The sequence below is a fragment of the Nuphar pumila genome, chromosome 11, assembly GCF_984573655.1.
Source record: "Nuphar pumila chromosome 11, dmNupPumi1.hap1.1, whole genome shotgun sequence".
Taxonomy (NCBI): domain Eukaryota; kingdom Viridiplantae; phylum Streptophyta; class Magnoliopsida; order Nymphaeales; family Nymphaeaceae; genus Nuphar; species Nuphar pumila.
The window spans coordinates 58,907,769-58,920,015 of NC_143259.1; the positions used below are offsets into that span (position 1 = coordinate 58,907,769).

A 12,247-nucleotide genomic window follows, 5' to 3' on the forward strand; every position below is an offset into this window, starting at 1 on the left:
AGACGCCTGTGACTTTTTAAAGTCACAGGCTTCTCGATCGTTCGAGAAGCCGGGTCCGGGTCCGACCCTGACACGTGTCCAACACGTGTAGGGCACGTGTTTGACACGTGTCCGATGCGTGTTCGACGCATGCAGGGCACGTGTTTGACACGTGTCCGACGCGTGCATGGCACGTGTCCGACAATTTTTTTTTTTCCAGGGCTTTACCTCCTACCTCCTTTAAAAGAATTTCGTCCTCGAAATTTCATAGGGAGGTGATCTGCCTAGACCGCAGTCTAAGGAAACTAGGTATAGATCAGGATGCACGTGCGTACACGAGCCCCCAGGCACAAAGGCTTCTGAAGGGATGAGGACAACACATAATGAGTCCCAGAAAAAAGTTCGAAGCCAACAACTCGGTCGAACAAAGTATATATAATGTCCACCAAGCTATATTAAGAATCAAGAGCATACACAAGGCTCTGATACCATGTAATGAGATATGCGGAAAAACAAAGAGTGCTATAAGCACTTACAATGTCCACCAATGGACAAACAAAAGAGATGACACCCAAATCCACAAAGGGACAACACAACATAAAAATATAAATGTCTTTTATTGAAAAGAGAGAGCTCTCAAGAGTGAAGAATACAAGAGGGGGACACCCCTATATATACAAAAAGAAAGGGAGTGAGGGGTGGCCTTATGGCCTAAAAAGAAGTGCCACAAAGGGGGCTCCCCATGGAGTCGTTGGGAGCCCCCAATGGTCACAAATGTGACCGTTGGGGTTCCCATCGACTCAATGGTGGGGCCCCTTATGTGGGTAAAAAACTAAAATAAAAAAGAAAAAAAGAAAGTGCAAAATAAATACAAAAAGGGGAAAATAACAAGTACCCCTATCGGGTACTTGTGAAATGACTAAAATACCCCTATTGGGTATATTAAACTATATATATAAATATATATAGATTACATGTATTTTAACATGTACAAGCATACTATACAAGATCAGCACAACTGGTATGATATGGGTGTTTCTGTCAAAAAATAAGGATGCCAGGGTACATATTGTTATGCACAGGTGTGGGTGCAGGTATATTTAAGATTGCAAAAAAAGAAATTCACAAGAATATGAAGATACAAAATTTCAAACTTTGTACAAGAATATATTTGTATATACAATCAAGGATATGATATGAGTGCATAAAGTGAGAGGTGTATTTAAGATTGCAAATAGAGAAATTCACAAGAATATGAAGATAAGAAAATACAGACTTTGTACAAAAATGTATTTTTATATACAATGAAGGATATGATATGTGTTCATAAAACAACACTCAATGGCACCCAACACCAGAACATGAAGTACAAGCACCGATACGTGTATGCTTCACTTTTTTGTTAGATCTTTGAATCATTTTTTTTGCCAATATGTTTAATCAACACATAAAAATTGATAGATTATTGTATCTTTGAACTTTGTCTTGTAATTTATTATTTATTATTGAACTGTTATTTTGAAATACCCAAGAAATCAAATTTCAAATATCCCAGAACTCGGCTGAGTCAAGTTTACCCTGCCGGATTGACTCGCTGGAGGGCCGAGCCGAGCCGAGTCACCGAGTTGACTCGGCGAGTTTTAAAACCTTGATGGTTGTACAGTCATCAAGAATTCTCATCAAGATCTCCTGTGATAAGGTAGACGTGATATAAGCAACTAGTGCTTGATCGCATTTCATCTAAGAAACATAATCTGGGTTCCGAACATGCACTGTGTCGACCACAACTCCTTTTTCATCATTTTCTTCCTGCAAAAATAAACTCTGGTGGGATTTTAATTGATCCATCCAGGTGTCCAAAAAGATCTTGGCTATGAATAAAGGCAATTATTTGATGTTTCCGAGTAAGAAAATTGAATGTAGTCAGTTTCTCATAAAAGAGTTGATTAAGAAAACTTGCTGATAGAATAGGAGACAAAAAATCCATTTCAAGAAGTTTTAAGAGAAAAGAAGTGATGCTGCTGTAACAGACTCAGGTCGCAGTTCAGAGATAATCACAAATAATAAATACTGTAAGCAACGAATAAATGAAAGGCAACTTCAAATAAATATGAGAAAAAGTAATGGATAATCAAGGGAATATCAAAATAGTAAATGAGATTTGATTCAGATCTGAATTAAACAGAAACAAAGGAGATGGAGAATCAAGAAAGAGGGGACAAATTTTTTTTATTATATATTATATTATTAACAGCAAAGGAACGAAAATCCAAAGTTCAAAAAATGTCGCTTTGGGTTTTATCATGTCTCTTGAAAAACTGATATGGGTGACGTCAATCCAAAAAAATCAAGAAATCGCGATATTGGGTTTATGATGAACAAAAAAGGACTCACGGCTAGGGTTTCTTTTAGAAAAGAGAGGAAACAAAAAAACACGATTCACGGGAAAGAAGAATAGATGAGAAAAGAAGAAAAGCCAAAATCTTTCAGAACTTACTTTGGTGGAAGATCACTACTCTGATACCATGTAAAATCAGAACGAGTCACCAAGAGCAAGAAGGAAGATGGGAGATAGGAGAATAGGAGGCTGCAGAAAACTGTTTTTTCACACCCTTGGTAGGTGGTGGGTCTCTTTATATCATTAATTATGAAATATTACAGTAATACCTCTATTTAATATACCCAATAACATACATAAAAAGGGGAAATAATGGAAAGAGTTATAACACATGACTGTTACAAACAAAACCCAAAGATCCAAAGGTGTCAACTTGGGTCTGAATCTGGATCCAGACCCAAAACCTCACATCCCAATACACTGTTCCTCATTTGAGAGTCAAGCAGGGACTGCCTTTGTTTGGGGGTTGTCATTTTTTTTCCTGCAATTGGTGATGATAGGAGGGGGAAAGGCAATTGCTCGTCGGAAGTCCGACGAGCTTTTGAATCCTTTCCTCACAATAAACAAACATGAGAATTGGAATCACATGATTTTGAATCTCATACCATTCCAAATCTCATGTGATTCCATTCCACTTTTGTAAAACACAACCATACATACCCTTAATTTCTCTCCTCTCAGTACTGACTTTAAAGCTTCTCATGTTCCTTAGGCAAATGTGATATTGGCAATTACTGTCTTAGCCGGGGCATTTTTGTCTTTCTCATGAGGTTCAATTTAATGGAGTCTTGCTAAGTCTTACAGGGTTTTTCTGGTTTACTGCCTTATATGTACTGTTGAGGTAATAAAATGTAGGTTAGTTGCAAATTGTTTCTCATTTCTTTTGAGGATTCACAGGCAGTGAATGAAATTATCTCAATACAAAGAAGACCGTTGAAACATACTAGTCATCCATAAAGTGTTCACCTTGATTTATTTTGTGCAGCGTATGTGCAGTCATATTTGATTCAAGAATTTCTGTTTGGATAGTTAGTTAACTTAGTTGTTTAATGCATAAAATTGTTGAATGTATTCTCTCTTTGACTTGGATCTTACAGGCTTTCGAGGTGGTGGATGTGGAGTACCAGACTCGAATGGTTTTAGAACTAGATGGTCATGTTATGCAATGTGTTCGTGATCAGAATGGCAACCATGTCATCCAGAAGTGTATTGAGTGTGTCCCTCAAGAAAGTATTCAGTTTATTATCTCATCCTTCTATGGGCAGGTTGTGACATTGTCCACTCATCCTTATGGTTGCCGGGTTATTCAGGTGCTGGAGCAGTCTTTTCCTTATCAATTTTTCTACTCCTATACTGAGTTCTTCATTAACTTGAGTTTTTTTTTACTAACAGAGGGTTTTGGAGCACTGTGATGATTCAAAAACTCAACAAATAATGATGGAAGAAATCCTGCAATCTGTATGTACTTTAGCACAAGACCAATATGGAAATTATGTTGTACAGGTTTGTATTTTCCATTCTAAGATTTCCTGTATTATTGTTCTCCAGCTCAATATAAATCTTTTGGCTCGTTTGGATATTCTTCACTAATTTGACCGATTCTGTCCATTGTTTGGGTTTGAAACAGATTATGGTTGAACCTATTCTGCTCTGATCAACACACTACTAGTTTTGTAATGATCATAGGTCTTGAACCAAATCAATATGAATATGGTAAAATATGAATCCATGAATCAGCATTTTCATGTGCCAAAAAAGAAAAAAATCTTTGGTTTAAATTCTAGTTTTCTAATGCAACACTACCTGGTGATGATGCTATGCAAATATAAATGGATCCTATTCTGATCTGATCAACAAGTTTTGTACTGCAGTCAATCATAGGTCGTTAACATATATATGGTATGTTAAATCAGGCCTGAAAGGGGCCTGGTCGCCAGACCTAAATCCAGCGACCAGCCTATCCACAGGCGGGAAGAGAGAAATATATATATATATATATATATATATATATATATATATATATATATATATATAGAGAGAGAGAGAGAGAGAGAGAGAGAGAGAGAGAGTCGTTCTTATTTTTCATTCAGCCCTAATCCCTTCTTAAAGGGATTAGTTAAAATTAGTTTACAAAAAGAGTCAATCTTATTTGTCATAATTACAGATCGCTACCTAAAACCTTAAATATTCTCTTTTAACATGGTAGAATGTGAACCTGTGGATCAGCATTTTCTTGTGCCAAAAAAGCCAAAATAGAGATTTGGTTGGAGTTCTGGTTTGCTAATGCAGTGAATAATCTGTACTGCAATATACATTGATTTTAATATGTGCTGATGATGAAAGATTGTCACTTAAATATTTTTGTTAGTCCTAAAATATCATACACAGACCAATGACATTTCCTGCATTTTACGGACACTTAGACTCTCTGTCTTCTGTCAACATGATATGCCATTGATATCATGTGTCCTGCGTCAATATGGCATGAAACAGACACACCATGACACCTTGTGGACATGGTAAAACCTGTGTTGGGCATGGTCAGCACCATATCTCACTTTAGCTTTTTTTTTCTCCTAAATGATCTTGCTTATTTATTTCATGGTTACTTGCACATTTTCTGTTAAAGTCTATCATTATTAACACATTTCATTTTTAACCTGGACTTATTATTAATATTTATTGCTAGAGCTCTGTCATGGTGATCCAGTTTTGCATGTGCATGTTTCATTCAAATTGTGTTTGTGTCCTGTCATGTTTCCATGTCCATGTCTATATGACATATGCCGTAGGTCATTCCTGTTGAAAGTTTGGCTAAGCTCATTTTATTGCCTCTTTTATACAAAGGCTAGATTCATTGGTTTTCCACCCACTTGTCATAAGATTTCAAGTAAACTGCAGTCTGGTGGTACTTGCCTCCAATAATATTTGTATATATGTCCAAATATTGTGGTTTTCATGCTTATATCGAGTGTTTTTGTTTCATCATTTATGCTGGTATTTTCTTCACGTTTTGTCCTCAATCTTCATACTTGCCTCAATTTTTGAATTTATCAGGCTCTTAATATTTCAGTGCTTGGCATAATTGTAGAGGATTTTTTTTCTTTTTTTTTTTGTATTTGATGATTTGCAAGAAATGTATAACTGAGTAGTCACATCATGTTGGGCCATTTGACTGTGTCAGATATTTTCAATATATTAGAAAACTAGACTGGCCCTTCCTGTAATTGGATAATTAAGATTGATGCTTCATGTAAATTCTTGAGCATATGCTAAATAAAAATGGTATATATATTTTAGTTTGTATGCACTGAACAGTGATTTGCATTGGAACTTGATTATCATCCTATATTTGCTTCAAATATCAAATTCTTCCTTTGACTCAATATTTTTTTCATTTTAAATCAGATGATGAGATTACTGATGAATGTGGTTCAAAATGAGATTAGATTAATGGCTGCTTGTCTCCTAAGCCATGTTTATGAAGTGGAATTTAACTGTTGCTTGACTGCCTATCATGGGACCACCACACGGCTAGAGTTTGTACAATTGTCTGAGCTCTCCCAGATGTCCCGCATAACTCCCCGTGTTGGTGTCTGTGATAAATCCTGGTGGGGACCTTTTGTAGGCCAGGGTCTCCAAGGTTCACTGTCCAATCAGGGAATCCCACTCAAAGGGTCTTGAAACCTTGGGCAGGTTCTTTCCATAAAAATAATAGCCCTGCTGCTTAACTTTGCTCAACCTCTTGATGGGTTGGTCCTAATAATTGATGCCTGTCCATTTTGCTCTATGCTAACGACATTCCTAAAACAATGGAAGGCATCATAATAGAATGAAAAAGATAGAAGCAAATATCCATTGTTTGTGGTGTTTTGTCCTTGCATTTTGCAAAGTTAGACTGTTTTACATGCAGGGATGCCTTTGATGCCTTTCTGGCTCTGATGCATCTGTGTTGTAATAGAACATCTGAGAATGCTATAATTAAATATATTAAGTAGCTCAGATGCCATTTTTTGGTTATTCTTGTTAGGTTTTATCTCCTTTAGGTAGTGGTTTTCTTGTCACTGCTTACTGATCTTGTGAATTGAATTTACAGCATGTGATAGAGCATGGAAAACCTCACGAACGTCCTGCTATAATTAAAAAACTGGCTGGGCAGATAGTCCAGATGAGTCAACAGAAGTTTGCATCCAATGTTGTTGAAAAGTGCTTAACTTTTGGTGGTCCTGCAGAACGTCAGCTTCTGGTGAATGAGATGCTTGGGTCCACAGATGAAAACGAACCTTTACAGGTCCACTAATTTTCAGTGACCCCTTTTGTAAATGTGAATATATGATATGGCTGTCTGTATGTTCAGAGCTTTGATGATGATGATGTTTGTGTGCCTGTGAGTGTGCATCCATTCTTGCTTGCTTTCATGATGTGTGTTTACATGGGTTCATTCATTGCACAGTGGGGGGTATATCCTCATATCTACAGCCATGCCCATGTCATGTAGCATGTAATTTTTGTTTGGACTTTGGCCTGGCATGGCCGGGTTGGAACCCATTTGGAAAAAAATGAACCAGACAGAAGCTAATGTGATTTTGTTGTTGGGCTGCGTTAGGCTTTGGTTTAGCTGGGCTTTAGGCTGCACTTGCAGCCCAAACCTGTCCCATCCCCCATTCCCCATCTCCACATATTGTTGACCAAGTGCATTTATAGAACATAGTATTGCTTTTATGGACATTCCTTGCTGCTGACATTAGTTTTAATAAGAAGGCATCCTTTTTTTCAGAAACTTACATTTTAGATTTTAATCTGCTTGTATTATAGGTGGTTGTGGCACTTTTCTTCGACAAGATGAATTTTGATGCATCTTTTATCCAAGAGGTGGATGTTAATGTTGTTTTCCGGTCTAGGCTTGCTGAAAACCCATAGTTTTTACTTCTATGTTCTGTCTGGTTTAGCTGTTTACGTTTACATTCTCCCAGATTAGTTTTCTGTTTTCCTATAAATATTAAAATGTTTATGACTGGTTGGCAAAGTATTGATGGACCCAATTGAGCCTCTGGGTCCAAACAAACTCATCACTTAGACAGGTCCAGACTGAAACTCATGGAGGCATTTATTTGAATGGGAAGAATGACCAAACTGGACTAGTGAACTCTGATTTTGGCCACAACTTGACCCAACCAATTTACCTGGAAGCAATCTCGATGCCCACCTCTAGTCTAAGTGGAGGGTGAGAGTCTGGATTGATTGATTGACAGCTCCTGAAGATCATTGTGTAAACTCTCCATGCATAGACTGCTAATTTTCATTCATATGGTTAAGGTCAAAGAAGGATTTAAAACAAGAAGCTTCACTGAGAAACGATTCTCAGGAAAATTCATTCCCTATTCTGATGTTTCAGTTTAATATAGGTTGTTTGTTTAAATTGTTGGAAAAGCTTTCTGCAAAATGTGTACAAATTTTCAATTTGTATTTGTAACAGCTACATTGATTGGTTAATTGCAGGAATGTGGATATTGACATGTGCTTTATTTGACAGGCTATGATGAAAGATCAGTTTGCAAACTATGTGGTGCAGAAGGTAATTGATACCTGTGATGACCAACAACGCGAATTAATTCTCTCCCGAATCAAGGTACACTTAAACGCCTTAAAGAGGTACACTTACGGGAAACATATTGTTGCTCGTGTGGAGAAGCTCATAGTTAATGGAGGTAATGACACCCTAAATGTATGTGATTGTTTCGGTTAAAATCTTAAAGCCGTTGTTGAAATCGTTCTATACATGAACAGAGAGGCGCATGGGAGCATCAACTTCCCAAGCACCCTGAATATGAACAGGAGCAGAAGACCTTGTACAGCTAAATATGGTTGGTGCTATCCAGAACCAGCTTGGGTTTCTTTTTTTCTCCCTTCCATGTTCTGTTTTATTTTTTTGGTAGGTTGAAGATGAGAGGTAGTCAGAGGCAGTAGGTATAAGACTAATTGTGTAAATGGTAGGCCTGCTTAAATAAGCTTTCCCATGTTGTGTATATCTTGTAGTCTGTAATTCAAGTGAATGACGGTTATGATGGCCGTGCTTAGGATCAGAAAGCACAGGGTGTTGATTCTCAAGGTCTGTTCCTTGAGATACATGTAAAAAACTTTTACAGGTTGTAAAGATAAGTGTACGGTAACCTAACTGTAAAGAAAAATTTGAGCAAGGTGGCACCAGTTACAGGGTTCGGTTTTGCTGGTTTTATTATTCGAGTCCTTATCATACTTTACCAGATTATGAATAAAGTTTTTCCTCGACATATATGCTGTTGCTGATGAGATTGCTTGGTTCAATGCTAAAAGTGCTTGAGCTGTCAACATGGAAATTGGCGGTTGGGTCCTGAGGGTGGGCCGCGCTTGCAAAATGAAAACAGAAAAATCCAAACTGATGGATGCATGTTTGCCATGATTCAATCTGACCTCATAAATGTATTTGACATGATTTGGTTGCTAGGGATCACATTTTGAATCATGCTTTTTTCAGTGTAAAAATATGATTTTTTGAGTTGCGGAATTCTTACATGCATCACAAATACAATTCAAAACCTGGTTCTTACTCAACAAGGTTGTAGATTACATCTGTAAAATTGCATTCACAAAAAATAAAAAATGTGAAAAGAATATTATTGTTTGCTGATATGAATTGCTGATCTTCATGTTTGAATTGTTTGTATTTGATTTCTTGGTGCCTTCATAACTCGATTTCTTCTCATCACTGGTTGATGATTGGCGCATTGAGACTATTGTGGTTGACTGGAAAACACAAATGGTTTCTTGTGCTTCTGTTGTGGACCATATTCCCTTGGTGGGATTCAAACCTAAAAGTGCTTTATAGGCTAAGATGGTGCAACTGGAACTGGCCCAACGTATCTTTTTCATCTTGTACATATGGCAGTATCTTGCCCAACTTGTTAGAGCTGTGAAAATCAAAAGTATATATTCTGGGTGAAAATAAATACTTCAGAATTTTAGATTCAACCGAGGGAGAAAAAACAATTAAAAAAACAAACAGTAACAAAACCATATGATACTATTGCTATTAACTTTTTATTCGTTATAACTATACTATTTATAAATAGTAGTATAAATCATATTATTATTATAGTAATATAGTATACATAGATAAGAAATAAAACTTAAGAGAATCTATTAATTTGCACAGAAGCATAAAAATTGTGAGAATCCATGTTTTTTTTTTCATTTTTTATATGGAAAAACTATGTCCGAGATTGGAGACATGGCCACGCTTCTTAGCATGCTGTTGACAGCCCTCCCTTTGAATGCTATAAAAAATTGAAAAATGACCGTACTATATCGGTAATTTGACTATTTTCTAAAAATCTTACAATTTTTTATATTCTCTTGATGTTCAAAATCATAAATATTTGACATCATTAGGACCCTTTTACCCTTCGCAATTATAAATTTAAGCCTTTTTGTGACAAAATTGTATTGCCCGTTGGCTATCTCCATCACCCACTTAAATATAGAAGCGCAAGTTTTTTTTATGCGAATTTAGACCTCATGAATTCACATAAATTTATTTGCGAAATTTCAGTGAAACTGAAGTCATCAAAATCACAAATATCTTACTCTTTCGCATATAGATTAATATTTTGCATAAATATATTTGTGAAATACCTCTCGTAAATATCCTATTATTTCACATATACTTTTCAAAATTGCATAAATTTATGTGTGAAACACTTACCACTAATTTCGCAAATAACTTATTTTTTAGTATATACTGAACACTTTCGCATGAAGTTATTTGTGAATCTTCAAATATCGTAAATATCATACTTACAGATTTGTGAAATTATGATAAATATATGATATTTCTTATTTTTTACAATTTTTTGAGTCATATATAAACCCGTTGTGGTCCCCAACCTGATTATTTTTTGCATAATTTAGGCTTTTTTTTATCTTTTGTCCCCAACTTGCTTCCCTTCGGGCAACTATTCATCATAGGCATTTCATCACTGCTGAACGATTGATGATATGTTTTTCTGGTAAGCACAATGTTCTCTTTTGTTTAACGACATAATCAAACACTGTTTTATTTTGTTTAACAGCTGAATGAAACAATATTCACTTTTCTTTTTTTTGGCTTAAAATAAAATATTGTTTTAATATTTTTGGTAAGCACAATGTTTTTTTTTAAATGCTTTTTGAAACACAAGAGAGTGTTATATAAATCTAAGTAAGAGTCGTGATAATGAGAATTTGGAGAAGTATATGGTAGCAAAGAAGAAAGCTAAAAAAGTAGTTCGAAACGCGAGGGATAAGGTATATAAGGAGGTCTATGACAAGTTGGATACCAAGGAGGGCGAAAAGGATATTTATATGCTTGCAAAGATGAGAGATATGAAATCGAGAGATCTGGGTATGGTTAGATGTATCAAAGATGCAACGCAAAGGGTTTTAGTTAAAGATGAGGAGATTAAGGAGAGATGGAAAGATTATTTTGATAAGCTATTTAATGGAAGGCATGCCCAGGATCTTGAAGACTTCTCAATTCCTTTTCATGAGATGAATCGTGACTTCATGCGCAAGATTCAAAAGAAAGAAATTGCAGAGGCTTTGAAGAAAATGCAATCCAGAAAGGCAGTTGGCCCGGATGGTATACCTATGGAGGCTTGAAAATGCTTGGGTGAGAAAGGTTTAGTATGGTTGGCAAATCTTTTTAACAAGATTTGGTGGACAAATAAGATGCCTAATGAGTGGAGGAAGAGTACTTTGGTGCCTCTCTATAAGAATAAGGGTGATATACAAGATTGCACAAACTATCGTAGTATAAAACTCATGAGTCATACTATGAAACTTTGGGAGAGGGTGATTGAGTATAGGTTGTCATGATATCGGAGAATCAATTTGGTTTTATGCCTGAAAGATCATCTATGGAAGCTATACATCTTCTTAGACAACTTATTGAGAGTTATAGAGAGGGGATCAAAGATTTGCATATGGTTTTTATTGATTTGGAGAAGGCATATGATAGAATACCTAGGGATGTTCTCTGGTGGACAATGATGAAGAAAGGTATCTCTCTCAAGTACATTAGTATAATTAAAGATATGTACGAAGGAGTAGTAACCAATGTCCGCACTTGTGGAGGGGTGACAAACAATTTTCCTATAACGGTTGGGTTACATCAAGGATTTGCATTAAGCCCTTTCCTTTTTGCTATAGTGATAGATGAACTTACGAGATAAATTCAAGAAAATGTGTCTGGTATATGTTGTTTGCTGATGATATTGTTTTGATTGATGAGTCTAGAGCTGGGGTTAATGCTAAGTTAGAATTATGGAGACAAACTTTGGAAGCAAGAGGTTTTAAGTTGAGTAAGAGTAAAACAGAATACATAGAATGTCGGTTTAGTAAGCAACAAAGTAGTGATGAGAGTGTAGTGAAGCTTGGTGAGCAAGAAATACCGGTGGATGATTGTTTCAAATAATTTGGGATCTATCATTCAAAAGTATGAAGAAATTGATGGAGATGTAAATCATAGGATAAAGGTTGGGTGGATGAAATGGAAAAGTGCAACTGGAGTGTTGTGCGATCGTAGAATGCCATTGCGGTTGAAGGGAAAGTTTTATAGGACGACAATTAGACCCGCTTTACTATATGGTACAAAATGTTGGGATGCCAAGAGACATCATTTTCAAAAAATGAGTGTAACTGAGATGCATATGCTTCGATGGATGTGTGGAAAGACACTAAAAGATAAGATTCAGAACAAGAAAATACGTAAGAAGGTAGGCATTGCATCCATTGAAAATAAGATGAGTGAGAATCGTTTACGATGGTTTGGGCATATTCGGCGAAGGCCTAATG

General features: G+C 36.2%; 1 protein-coding gene across 3 annotated transcripts in view; it reads left to right on the plus strand.

Annotated features, from left to right (window-relative positions):
* LOC149822390 (pumilio homolog 1-like) overlaps positions 1-8,899 on the plus strand; it is an 80,264-nt gene extending 71,365 nt beyond the window's left edge. For 2 of the 3 annotated variants that reach the window (XM_089981285.1, XM_089981286.1), the window contains 5 exons: positions 3,475-3,687; positions 3,770-3,880; positions 6,474-6,668; positions 7,911-8,085; positions 8,165-8,899. In XM_089981285.1, the coding sequence (XP_089837411.1) occupies positions 3,475-3,687; positions 3,770-3,880; positions 6,474-6,668; positions 7,911-8,085; positions 8,165-8,202 (732 nt within the window). In that variant the 3' untranslated portion in view covers positions 8,203-8,899. The remainder of the gene's footprint in view (positions 1-3,474; positions 3,688-3,769; positions 3,881-6,473; positions 6,669-7,910; positions 8,086-8,164) is intronic. The other variant, XM_089981287.1, reaches the window with a different exon arrangement.
* Positions 8,900-12,247: the final 3,348 nt, after the last annotated feature.